This window comes from Amia ocellicauda, chromosome 10 (assembly GCF_036373705.1).
Source record: "Amia ocellicauda isolate fAmiCal2 chromosome 10, fAmiCal2.hap1, whole genome shotgun sequence".
Classification (NCBI taxonomy): domain Eukaryota; kingdom Metazoa; phylum Chordata; class Actinopteri; order Amiiformes; family Amiidae; genus Amia; species Amia ocellicauda.
The window spans coordinates 15,030,631-15,045,128 of NC_089859.1; the positions used below are offsets into that span (position 1 = coordinate 15,030,631).

Below are 14,498 nucleotides of genomic sequence, written 5' to 3' on the forward strand. Positions count from 1 at the left end.
ATAAATGAGTGAGTCTTGTATCATTTGTTTATTTTAAAGCACCCAGTTATTACACAAATGGCAGCCAAGCATAACACAAAACACATTCTGCATTTGCCTCAGCAATGGTGTATTTGAATTATAATCACAGGAAGGCATTGTTTCTAAATAGTGATCACTTCCAATCTGTAAATTCAAGTACGTTTTGTATTTTAACATAACCATGACATCACTGTTATGCAGGGGGGTTATACTTGCAGATGAACAACCAAGGTTGTTTCATTATTATTTGTATTATTATAATTATTATTGATAATAGTATCCATGGTCATGCTCAAAATCACAAACTGGTATTCCAATAAACAGATGTTATCATTAATTAATAAACTTATAATAAGAAACCATATGTTTTGTTAAAATGGCTGCCACAGCTGCGTCCTCGTTTGTTGATGGGATTGATCAAGGATTGAAAGAACTCAAAAGACAAAGTGCCCAAATCCTGTGGCTCAAGTACAATTAATATGTATTTTTTTTAAGCACCAATTGCAGGTCCCCTCAAAGTTAGTCAAATGATATAAGATGAAAAAAGATGCAAGCAACACGAATATCTTTATTTATTTAATATATTGCCAATATATCTCTGGGATTTGATGTATTGTGTTTTATTAATATTACATAATGCTACTAAGGATATGTTTATCTGTTTTCTGATGAAGGCTAGTAATCTTATTTCAAGAGCCACATAGGTTTAGTATGAGCCATATCTGCTTAGAAGTCAACACTGCCAAGCTTATCAGATGAAACTGTCAAAACCACAGGAGGTAATTAATAACCATGAATTTTGTTGAATAAAAAACGGTTTGGTCTCGTCTATCTAAAACATCCGTGAGAATTCCTCTGTGGTGCATTCTGAAACCGCCCGGAGTAAACATCTCATCCGCTGTGATACTGCTGTAAAACACTGTCACCGAGCTGGTGGAACATCTGAGTTACATAACTGGAATCTTGAGAAGGAGCTTCTTTCAAGTGAAGGAGGGAGGGAAGTTTTGCTTGCTTTTCCGTAGGTGCGCCAAACACTGTTGCCTGGAAAAATAATATAAATTGATGAATTCATAATAGATAGAACGACATGGATTCTGCCTTGATAACATAGCATTTAAAAACATTCTCAATTTAAAACAAAAGAAAGCGGAGCCTTATTGGTCAGCTCGGTTGTGTTGGTACCTGCTCCTTTAAGATCTCTGTCTGTGTATACTTGTTTCATTGACTGCCTGTTCTGGGCTTGGGTAGAATACTAAACACCAGTGAGCTGAGAGCAGTCCATGTGCGGCTGGCCTTATCAGTACACCGCTCCCACCGTCCCAGTGTGCTGCAGCTCTCGGTGGCGGGGTGGGCTGGGGGGCTGCTGGAGGGAGGGAGGGAGCGTTTCATAAACGTGCTCGAGCACAGATGGAAAACCACACTCCTCTCCACCAGATTATGTTACAATTATTTTCAGTAACAAATAATATTGAGTGAATGCCCCAACTGACATAAGCCAGCTCTGCAAATGGGCAGGATTCACAGACATTTTTTTTAAAGGATTTCAAGCACTCTGTAACACTTGATTATTTATAGCCCTGTCATAAAGCACTCCTTGAATTCTTCAGAAGGCATTTGCATGAAATCGTGTGGAAAATAATTACAACTTTAATTTTTTTGGTTCTAATATGATAATCTCTGTTTTCAGCTGCCTTGTGAATGGTGGTAATAGAAAATGAAACCAAAATCAAAGTTAAATATTTTTTTTAATTATTTTTATTTATTTATTGTTATTCTTGTGTGAATGGCATTCCTCAGTTCTCCAATGTCAACAGAGACAGGATTGGGTATGATTTAAAAAGAAATCCCTGATGTACAACAAATACTCAAAGGAGAAATAAATAGTGAAAGGTGTGACAACCATTTTAAGAAACATTGATCCATTATCCAGGATGTGGGAAAACACAACATTATACAATGCACACATTCATATTCACTCTGTCACATGTTTTGTAAGGGGTCAGAGAAATTCAGAGTCAATTATGTGTTCAAAGAAGAAAAGAGGGAAAAATAAAAGAAAACTTAATATCTTTCCTTCAAAGTACACTGTGATCCAGCAATATCAACAAAATGCCACGGTTCTCTGCTTAAACTGGCCTCTGCTTTTCATGTTTCCACAGAGCCCCAGCTGAAAGGCATCGTAACGAAGCTGTACAGCCGGCAAGGCTTTCATCTGCAGCTGCAGGCAGATGGAACGATCGACGGGACAAAGGAGGAGGACAATGGCTACAGTGAGTAGAAACGCTTCCTGCTGGATTCTGTATAACCTTACCTGGTTACCGGGTTATCTTAATATGTGGTATACTATTTAATTTAGACTTTTGTTCTGTTTTAAGCACAGTGATTCTGTGCATGGCTGTTTCTCTTAGCCTCTGGGTCACAGTCTCTCACCTGCTGCTTTACTGGACACGTCTGCCCTTAGTGCAGAACAATGCAGCCAGTATGTCTAGAGAACCTAGTGGAATAATACCATCGCTATTCTCTGGAGGGTTTTGGGAATTAAAAGGCAGCCCACGGATACCACACATTCCCTGCCCACAAACCACTATGGCCTAGACCTTGTACGACTAGGGGGTTCCTGCAAGAGCCAACAGAAAGAATCAAGGCTTTAATGATGTGCTTTCACCATATTACATTTTAAGTATGAGACAGACTACTGGGACTGTGAACAGATGGGTTCATTTCTGTTACACTTGCCGGTCCAGTCTCCAGTTTAAAGCAGATTGTCTGTTAAACCTTGACGAACACAACAAAACGCAGTTCTGATCCTTCTTTTCTGTTCTTGGGATAGTAACACACGAAAAACATCTGTCAGACATTTCAGACAGGTAGTACTTACGGAAAACCTTCAGGCTCAGATTCCTGATAGGATAGGGTCTGGAGCCAGGCTGAGAGCTCAGGACTGTGAAACATTCCTGTTGACTGGAAACTGGAGTCTCACGGGACACTGAGGGGTGTGCGTGTGCGTGTGTGTGTTGGGGGGGAGTTCTAGTTGTTATTTATTTTTTCTTCAAATTTTTCTAAAAAGCTGAAATCCCCCAGAAATAGGTCTGTTTTGTGGGTCTGCCGGTTGCCAACTCGACAACTGTCAGTCTGCGTTTGTGTTTAAATTCAGTATAATCTCAGAACTGAAATCAGAAATTGCTCAATGTTAGGGTGTTGGGCTGGTACCAGTGGCCCAAAACACAAGTGCCTCACATTTTGTCAGATCCTCGCATTACAAGTATCGATCGACACTTCATACGCCTGTTGAGATTATATATTTTTTAAAGCAGGCATATTGTATGTCGCCTGGTAATAAACATGATTACATACTTTACACAATAAGTGTCTTGAAGTAACCAGGTAACGATTACAGCGTGTGAACAGAAAGTCGTCTTCCAAAATCTTCTCTCCGTTAACCAGCTATGGCCTGTGTGTCTCTTTGGATCGTTATGCCTCACATCGAGGACAGTGTCAAAGCTAATTTAATCCATGTTACATCATAGCCACGCTAAGCGGATGTGGCATTCTGGTGGCAGCAATTAGTGTCAATTCAATTAGGGCATTTTTCAGGGAGGATTTTTTGCAGATATTAATATCGTGCTTTGCACAGTATGCCAGAGATCACTCATACTGGTGGTGGAGAAACAGGGCTCTATAATCACCTGGCGCAGACATCACACACACAAATGAGCCACATCAGAATGACATCAAACTGCGCAAACAGGCCACACAAGCTGTTAGTGTGATAACGCCAGTGTGATAACGCCAGGTCCTAAACTGATCAGGTGTCTTGAGTGTGTGCCAGGACAGCTGCCATACAGACGCAAAGCTGTAATACCCTCCCCTGCTTTATTTGCGTTCACTTCAAATTACACACGCGTGTTTGCGGTGCGGCTTTAAACTTCATCACGTTGGGAAGCAGGAGAATAAGCGAGTTACCTAATGATGTTTTCCCCAATTTTCTTTTTTTTTTCTCTTCTTTTTATTATTTGAAGAGGAAATTAAAACTGAAAAGAGAAGCCGTTTGCCAATTCAAAAATACCACTGGTTAGGAGATGGGTGCTCTGATCTCCATGGCGACGGCTGCACGGGCCTGCAGGATGTCAGTGTGCCGTGTTGGAGGGAGACGGCCCACACCCACACTGGAGAGAGAGCCCGCAGGCACAGAGCTGCTCTCCCTGCCTCTCTACTGGGCCGACTCCACCACTTCCTCCTTACCACTTTGCAGATTACTGATCTGGCAGATGAATATTCAGAGCCGCATTATAGGACATGTCAGTGATTTGTACATGTGGAAGAATGTGAGATCTGACTTGGGGCTGGCAGTTGAGTTCATCCGAAAGCAACATCCTGTCACTGCTTCTCACTGTTTAGTCACTGTTAAAATTGAATCTGCGTTCATTTCACCTCCCTCCACTCAAAACTGTAGCTCCCAAAGCTGCAATTGTGTGTTCGTCTGATGGCACATGCATCCTTGCATATGTAAATTATTTTACTGTTAACTTTCAGAAGGTGAGAACCAGCTGGGTTTTAACCCTCAAATGGAGTCAGGAATTTAGTTTGTTCTTGATTGAGGAAGGAAGGATCTGATGTCTTCGCTAAATTAAGATAGCAACAGACACCTGTGTGCGTGTCTATGCATGTATATAATATATATACTTTTTTTTTTTTTTCAAAGATATTAACAGCAGTTGTGATCGAAGGAAGCTAAGCCTTAGTTTTGTTCACAAGAGAAGCTGGGATTAAAATATTCATGGTGCTTTATAAGTCTCGTTTGGTTGCCCTGGAAGACTAAAGCTGATCGAGCAGGGTTTAGAACTGACAAAGAAGTATCTGGCATTTGTATAGAGGTATAGAGGTGATTTTGGGTGATGCTTATAGCTGTTCTGTTAACATTTTGTAGGTGCTGCTCCTTACCCACACACACACTGTCATACATGGGTATCTACGTGTAGAGACATGGGAGTGTGAGGAGTTTCAAATTCTTGAACACAGAAATCCCTGGTTTTAAATGGGCAGTAATCCTTTTGGACTGAAGTTCACCAGAACAGTGCAGGGAGGGAAGATCGTGAGGCTGATGCAAACCCTCCAGACTGTGCAGCATCTTGATCTCGCACACTCCACGCCCCACACATTCACACTCACTCACTCACACACTGCTGACCCAAGACTGATCCTCACATTGTGCTGAAGCCCAGTGCATCTGGATAAGGAGCAGTTAATTGCCTTCGTTATGAAACCAGAGAGACCAATCCTTCTCACTCAGAAATCATCTCTTTAGATCTATAAAAGCCCAGTCAGTGGAAAGATCCCTCAGACTTGGATGTTTGTGTGGCAGAGAGGTCCCATTAATCCAGCATTAACAGAGCTCCAGTTACAGCCATTTGCACTATGTTCTTGCCTCTGGCTGCGTCTTGTATTAATGGTTTCTCCTCTGGTGGTTTTGGACCCTGCATTATATTCAAACGTATTGGGAGAGTGTAGGAAGTTTGAAAGCTTAAATGGGAGAGGGGGGGAAACTGATCTGAGAAGAGATGAAAAATGCATTTCCACTAAGCTTTACAGAAACAGATACATTGGCAGTCTAATACTTATAAACTTCCAGTTCAATTTTCAATTTACATTTAGCCAAGTCAGGTTTTTCTTAACTCTGCTATTGTCTTAGCCGGCCAGTTAGACTTAATGGCGAAAGTATATATGTAAATAGGCCTTTCCTTTGCAGTGGAGAACACATAATCTTATATTCAATTTCAATCAAAATAAAATACAGTGGTCTAACAATGAACTGGAGTGAAATATGAAGTGTAATATTTTAGTGTACTCTGTTAAACTAATATTTCAGTTAAATATATTAAAGGTGCCGCTTTAACAAAACCTTAGCATGTTTTTCTGTAAGTTTCATTAAAGAAGCAAAGAAACTATCTCACCCAACACTGCTAAGAAACACTGGCTAGAGTCCTAATATTCTGTCCTAATATTTAATGAGCATGTTTTCTATCAGCCCTGACACTGACTCACAGTGACACTGCATCTCTAGGTATATACAACTGTAGAACACGACTATAATGCTTTTAATTTGCTTTCATGATGGCTTTAAATAGCGTGCGGCAGTGACAGTGTTCGGATGGAAACCTTGCGAGCTGCTGATAACAGCTGGTGTTGGGAAGATCTCTCTGTGAAGCACCGACCAGGCCCAGCGAGCTTTAGCTTAGCAATCAGCAGACAGCTGCAGCATCACTGTATGGCTTTTAATAATGCACGGCTTTTTGCCCATGACAGAGACGGTTTTCACCAACGATACACTGGCGACCTCCCTCTTCTCTCATGCTTAAAAAAAAAAAGAAAAAAAGATCAGGTTTGCTATTCTGTGCTTCCGAGCTGCATGCTGTTGGACTCGGCTCAGAACCTCTGTGGCGCAGATGTGCCCGGCTTGGAGCGCACAGGACCCAGTGCAATACAGCGACAGCCTGCATGTGGGTGTTTGGGGGGGAAGGGTAATGAGCAGCAAGTCATTGGGCAGTACAGTATTTGAGCAGCTCTTATAATTAGGCCAGGGATTTTAAATGTCACTACGCCCAGTATGGTTTCCTGCACACATAGTTGCCTGTGTTTGTTTGTATGAAAACTTGCTTGTGTGCATTGCTAACATACACACTGTGAAGTCACATGTTTCTAACTGCTAGTCCTGAGGATCCAACAATCCATTTTCTCTCACCAAGTTCTCAGACATTATTTGGAAAACTCTTCTTTGTTTTGTTGTGTCTGGTGCAGGTGCCAGATGTGTGCATTGAGACATTGATTTCTCTAGAGCTGCAGTCAAATGTTTATACCCTGCTGCAGTCATTATGCATTACCTTCCCAAACTCTGAAAACATAATATTGATAAATAAATACAGGTTCATGAACAATATTTATTATAGTAAATAAATCCCCAAAACCTTCTTTAATATGCGGGGTGCAAGGTACTTTCGGCCACAACTGTAAATACATCAAAAGAAATTTGAAACTCCGCCGCAGTGCTTTTGGATTTGGTTTTCGTGGTCGACACTAATTGCTTTTTTTTCTTTTCATTGGCTTCATATAAAATGTTCAATTTAAATACAGATACACTTAAGTTGATAGCTCTGGTGTACTCTGATCAATCAATTTCTCTTGGGCCTTGGTGGTGAGAGGGCCTGGGCGTGCCTGCAGAGGGGATGGATGGAGGGAGGGAGGCTCTGACTCAGGATTATTAAACTCAGGCACGGACGCCTCGTACTGGAACATCTTTACAACAGTTGTCAGCTGCCAGCAGAATTAACATAACAAGCAAACGAGGGGATACAAAAAAAAAAAATCATCCCAATTTAAAACACAATTACTATCCTGCGATTGCACAGGAGGAATACACACTGCTCTGGAATTAATTGCTGAAACTTGATTCCGATGCAACCCTGTCTTAAGTTAATGAACTGAAATAACACCAGTGGCATGTGGTTGCTGTTGTGAGGCATTGTGGGTCCTGCTGACGTTGCTGTCAATCATTTAAAGACGGGGCCTTTACAGTACTCATCATTCAGGGCAGTGGGCTTGATGTCCAGTACTGGGTGCACTGTAATCATTTTACGACACAGGTACTGTATAATCAAATCCCCATTTTGTGTCACTATGCTCCACTACGTTTTCCAGGAAGGCGCTGGAATTACTATGACTCCTAATACACCAAACTGATTAGATGAGTCTCAATGAGTTAAACTGTCTCGTGCAACTGCAGTGCAGAATGGGGTTTTCAATGAGGAGGTTTCTATTTTTCCAATTCTTACAGAATAGCTGTGATGGCTTCTTTTGATAGTGCCTCGGGAATAGCATAAGGAACACTGTTAAACTAACAAATGTTTCTTTGGCACAGCTGTAATGAGAGGTCTAAAGTTCTGATCAAGGTGTATATTACAGGGAATGTTAACATGTTTTTATTACATTAGTCTTTTTTTCCCTACTAACTTGTATTTGTACTGTGACCTGCAAATGTTAGATTTTTATTTATCTTTTATTATTTTGTAGAAGTTTTGTTTCTAAAGTGTGTTATGCTCAAGCTGATGGTTTGTTGGTGTTTTATGAGATGCAGGAGGGTCCGGGCATTAAAGGTCTTGAGTGATCCCTGCACGGTGCTGTAACCGGGCCGGCCCTGTTCTTGTCTCTTCCACAGCCATGTTCAACCTCATTCCCGTGGGGCTCCGAGTGGTCGCTATCCAGGGGGTGCAGACCAAGCTGTACTTGGCCATGAACAGCGAAGGCTACCTGTACACATCGGTGAGTCACCCGCTCGGCTCAGGGAGCGAAGGGGGGGGGGGGGCTGTCCATTGTGAGATGTAATCAGGCCCCTTTCTACACTCACCTAAAGGATTATTAGGAACACCTGTTCAATTTCTTATTAATGCAATTATCTAACCAACCAATCACATGGCAGTTGCTTCAATGCATTTAGGGGTGTGATCCTGGTCAAGACAATCTCCTGAACTCCAAACTGAATGTCTGAATGGGAAAGAAAGGTGATTTAAGCAATTTTGAGCGTGGCATGGTTGTTGGTGCAGAATGAACAGAATGAGAACATGGATCCATCATGCCTTGTTACCACTGTGCAGGCTGGTGGTGGTGGTGTAATGGTGTGGGGGATGTTTTCTTGGCACACTTTAGGCCCCTTAGTGCCAATTGGGCATCGTTTAAATGCCACGGCCTACCTGAGCATTGTTTCTGACCATGTCCATCCCTTTATGACCACCATGTACCCACCCTCTGATGGCTACTTCCAGCAGGATAATGCACCATGTCACAAAGGTCCAATCATTTCAAATTGGTTTCTTGAACATGACAATGAGTTCACTGTACTAAACTGGCCCCCATAGTCACCAGATCTCAACCCAATAGAGCATCTTTGGGATGTGGTGGAACGGGAGCTTCGTGCCCTGGATGTGCATCCCACAAATCTCCATCAACTGCAAGAGGCTATCCTATCAATATGGGCCAACATTTCTAAAGAATGCTTTCAGCACCTTGTTGAATCAATGCCACGTAGAATTAAGGCAGTTCTGAAGGCGAAAGGGGGTCAAACACAGTATTAGTATGGTGTTCCTAATAATCCATTAGGTGAGTGTATGTCGACATGGCCTACTGAAGAAATCCACAGATTGAAGAGCACACTCTCAAGACTGCTACAGAGCCACGCTACATGCATATACATGTATAATGATAGTAGTGTTCCTGAATGAGGTGTTTGTTATGAGGGGACAACTGCAGGAAGCTGGCCTGCAGCAGACAGGGCCCATTATTGCATTGCTATTCTGTCTTAGTGTCATTGTTTATTCACCGCAAATGCAGTGTTTGTTTTGTATGGTCTGTTGACTTTGGCTCCTGCTTTGACGGTCTTGTTGCTTCTCCAATTTCGTCTCGTCTGATGCTTGACCTTACTGGCTGTGGCTCTACGCCTGTGGTGTATGCAGCTGGTTTTATTTGTGGACACGTCTTCCCCGTGCTGTTTGGTAGAAGGCGAGATAGACTCGCTGTCTCGCTGGGGGGCCCTTTATTCTCCCTGTGCTCAGTTAATAGAAGGTGGGGGGGTGAGCCAGAATCAAAGTTATCACTTACTATATGAAACAAACACCTGAGCCCCAGATGCCTTCGAAAATATCAGCACTCCATCAAACACAGAGTAATCATTTTGCTTCTTGTTTTGGAGCCCTGGGTTATAAGACAAACACATTTACCCTGCTTTTGGGTTCTTTGCTTTGAGATGGTCTGTCACATTATGATATTGCTGTGGGGGCTGGTGTTGGGGGAGGGAGGCCGGTAATGGAAGACATTTGGTCATCCTTGCTCTTTCTTTATTATACTGGTCTGCTGTGGGGGCTGTGTTTTTGGAGAGGTGGAAAGGCCTGCTATCTTGCAGAGCAATGTTTCCATGGTGACATAAGCAGAACTGTGAATCAGAAATGTAGGTGAATCCAAGTACAAACCCTGTCCCTGTCCAAGTACAAACCCAGGCTCAGATGTTGACCATTCAAGAGCCCAAATGCTTTTAAGGTTGTTTGGAAGTCTTATACACAGCCTTCCCATGAATGAGAGGCTGTCTTGTCATTTGTTTTTAAACGGACACTGGATATGTTTGCATTATTTTATAGTTATTTCTAACTAGATGAAAGTTATCTCTCAACATTGAACCCTGGGAAATATACTGATGGGCAGCTTTGGCGATAGTTTCATTCTGCACATAGGCCAAGGCAGACATTTTAATTCTGTATCTGATTCTGCGTTATTACATAGAACGGCACAGTGCAGATATACAGTCCTGCCAGCCGTCTTCACATCTGTGATTAAATGTGTGAAGTTATGAATAATTCAGCATCTTGCCAATAAATGATCCTGTTCTGCATAGACTCCCACAGCCCACAATATCCATAGCTCTGCTAGATTAAGTAACAGTAGCAGTGCTCCACACAAAAATCCTTTAATGTACATCTCTGACAATGTGATAGACATTCGCTTTGTTTTTGAAGAACAATAAAGAGTTGATGGGTTTGGAGGGGGCAGCTGCTGTGATTTATTTACCTGGATCAGGAGGAGGGGAGAAGCTGAGAGCACAGCATTGAATTTCAGTCCTGAACACGTCTGTCGTCTGAAATGATCAAGCTTCTTAGCAGGTAAAACAAGAGATAGATCTATATGTCAAAGCATCTCAGCCACCCTTATTTCACCATCTCACCATGCAGAGCAAGCGCAATAGATTTTTCATTATGTACAAATAAGGGAAACGCAGCGCAAAATTGGGAAATATGAGGTTTAATAAAGTACAACTATATATATATATATATATATATATATATATATATATATATATATATATATATATATATATATATTTAAATAACATTAAATTGTTGCTTGCATTTTGTACTTGCATGGATATAAGCACTTTTATTGATACATTTGTTTGGGGTTGATGTTTGGGGTAATGTCAAAATAAGGTTGTGCTCTTTTATAATGTAAACTTAGAAGTGTTTTCTATTTTTAATCAGGTCTACAATATAAAATCAGATATGCATAAGAGACAACCAAATGGGCACCTTTGAAGAATGCATATAATTAGATTATAATGAAGGAGCTTTGTGGTTTTAATACCCTACAGGGGAAGATAGTCTGAAGACACGAGAGTCAAAAATAGAAATAAAAAAAAATCTCTGCAGGTTATCAGTTTTTCACAATCAAAGCCTTATTCTTTTAAGTCTTTTTTAGTCTTTGACAGCCTGACTATAAACTCCCACACTTAAAAACACATTTAATTTTGGAGAAAATGTTAATAGGGAATATAAACCCCCCTCATATTTACACTAACATTCAATGTTTATAAGAGTAGTAGTAAAACCTACATATTGGAGCACAAGGCAGCATATGAGGTGAGCTACGTCACGTGGCAGATGAGTCCAAACTGCAACATTCACTTTTCTGTTTTCTTGTTCCTTGGCTCGCTGTCCCAGGACACAGTGTAAAATCAGCCCTTGGACATGTATAGCCCTGTCGATACACAGATAGTTCAGCAACTGAAAACACAACCACTAACAATGCTTATTTAAGCACACAATGAAAACTAATTGTCGCCTCCCTTTTAGAAGTTTTTTCTTCACACTCTCTCATCTCTTAGAGAAAATCACAGCCCACAATTGCAAGTGCAGAAAGAATCACAGCAGGTATTGCTTCCTTTTTAAAGGCGTTTTTAAATCACATTCTTGCTCGTGTTACCCTTTGATATGCAGTCTTTAACTGAACAAGCAGCTCACATAATTACATTAACTTACAGGAGGTGTTTATATGTGTATGTGCATGTGCAGTGTGTACATACATCAGTGCAAAACTCGCCTCAGTTAATGCAGTGATGTATAACGTCTGACTGTCTTAATTACATAATCAGCATTATTCCAAATCTCCAACTGGTACTTATGTTTAAAAATAATTAACACTTGCATTAAATTCCTACTTGTAGGCTGCTGTTAGACTACAGCTGTACCACTCTGTAAATTCTGAATCACTGCTGTTGTACTAAACAGTCCAGGCAGAGTGCATATTTAGCTGTCACAAGGAAGCAGCGATGGGGGAATTTGAATCCTCAAAGATACCATCCCCAAGTCTGCATCTCAGTGGAGAGGCTGTGGAGTAAAAGGCAGAATGAATTAAAATTGCAGTTTTAATGCAGTTTTTGTCATTGGCATGGCCATGGCACCCTCTGATGATGCAATCCAGATTTTCAGTGTTTCCAAGTCCTGTTTACGGTCAGCCTTTGTACACTCAGCCTCGTAATGATTGTTGTTCCCTTTCCGCATACATGTTTACTTGACCGGGTTTTGTCTGTAACATCTGTTTTGTGACAATCCTGCATCTATTCACCAGGACTGCAGAATGATCTACCAGTAGAACTGTTTAGTTGATTTTTCCGTTTGAAAGCAGCTACTGGAAGCAGCTGGTTTGCCCTTTAACAGGAGCCCAAGCACGTGAACATTTCACTGTGTGTGGCACAGCAGGACTTTTTTTAATTATTTGTTTTGTACAGATCCATTGCAAGTTTTAATTGAAGTATACAATAACATTGAAATAAACAAATAAATACACTTCCATATTGGGACTGGAATCAGGGATGCGCATTAAACTGAAATTGCTCATTATCTTAGTTTAGATTTTACAGTATTAAATGAGAACAGGATGGGGTATAGCATGCTGAAACTGGAGAAACAGATTTATGCGTGGTGATGGAAATGGCTGTGTGGCGGAGGAGAGAGAGATTTGTTTGTTTGTTTTTCGGGGGGGGTACGGCACACATTCTACACAGGTAGGGCTCTCCCTAAGAATTTATAATGAAACGGTGCTGCATGCAATGTGGAAAAACATACCTTTACAATAACCGAGCATTCTCATTTACATCTAAACCTCTAACTATAATAGTTTTCAGGCTAAACAACCTTAGCACTAAACCTAATGGTTCTAGGAAAAAAACATAACAGGACACCGCTATTATTACACATGTACACACACATGCACACTCAAAGACGCACCTAACGGGAGAGTGTGTGCTTGAGGGTTTTAGTCCTGAGCGGTGCGGTGCACTGATGCCGTGTTGAAAGCCAGGGCACTGACAGTGCTGTGTGTAGTAGCACTACGCCCACACACTGCCTCCCTTGCCAGGCTGCACATCAAAGGGTTTGAAACTGTTCCCAGGAGCAGGGCTTGCATACGGATTTCTCCAATCCAGCAATCAGGGTTTGATCTGTCACTATCCCAAAAAAGAAAGAGAAGCCATTCCTTCATTCCTGGGCACACAATTAGGTTTCCTCATGTATGGTTTAATTAATATGACAGACCGGGATACTGTTTAATTAACATGCTTTTTCAAATATGAACTGTATGGCTGAAAATGAGGCAGAGCATTGCACACCGCCACACGCCTGCTGTAATCGTTCCCTTCGTGGGATTGTTGGAATCTCTCCATCATTACATTTTAACACTGGAAAAGAAATAAAATAAATGTATACATGTAATTCAGGAAAAGGCTTTATAATTAGCTGTGTGCTCCGGAGAGAACTGTACTGATTTTTAATGGGAATACAATATATACTGCCCAGAACTTATATATGCATTTGTTAAATATGTTTGTGAGGTAGATTACATGGAACTGACAAACAAAATAATTACGTAATATCGAATTAATAATAATAATAATAATAATAATAATAATAATAATATCATTATTACATCAGCACTGTGAGGGTTGGGAATTGGGAATTGGGCAATGTGCTGCCCCTGGCTGGCTTTGCTGTGCAGGGGTATGATACCAGACAATCTGGACAAGCCTCAGGCTAAAATCTGTGACACAAGAAAGAATAAATACATCAAAATTAAAATAATGAAACATCAAAACATCTTGAGCCATACAGTCATACTTCCATATGAATTCACCTTTACAAGGCTATCAAAGGAACATTTCTGAATCCCTAAGAGGCAAAACAAAATAAACTAATAAATACAAACAGCAGGGATATTAAGTAACAATCCATTTAAGAGGTTGGGGTAGGTGCTCATGACTGTTGGTGCTTCCATCTCCTCTGTGAAACACACCAGCAAACTTTCCATCTTTGAAACATATTTTTAAAATGGCTCTGGTATATTGCGCAGAATCACAGTATGTAGTGTTGAATGGCTTATCCATTTCAAGACAAAATGCTGCTCTGCTATGGCCACACAGCGAGCCGCGGGGACATCAGTAATGCATGCAAGGATTGCCCAGGGGAGCAGGATTTTGCCCAGTGAATAATATATACCCACTGTGAAAAAGTATGTTTTTGTTTTGTATTTTTGTATTTATTTTATTCCAAACCCTTACCCACAGTGCCTAATGTTATCATAATGAGCAATTTACACAATTTTCCTAAGCCACA

The 14,498-nt window shown here is 41.0% G+C and overlaps 1 protein-coding gene across 5 annotated transcripts in view; it reads left to right on the top strand.

Moving 5' to 3' along the window:
* LOC136759978 (fibroblast growth factor 13) overlaps nucleotides 1-14,498 on the top strand; it is a 120,352-nt gene that overhangs the window by 94,121 nt on the left and 11,733 nt on the right. For all 5 annotated transcript variants that reach the window (XM_066715165.1, XM_066715164.1, XM_066715167.1 and 2 more), the window contains 2 exons: nucleotides 2,181-2,291; nucleotides 8,231-8,334. In XM_066715165.1, the coding sequence (XP_066571262.1) occupies nucleotides 2,181-2,291; nucleotides 8,231-8,334 (215 nt within the window). The remainder of the gene's footprint in view (nucleotides 1-2,180; nucleotides 2,292-8,230; nucleotides 8,335-14,498) is intronic.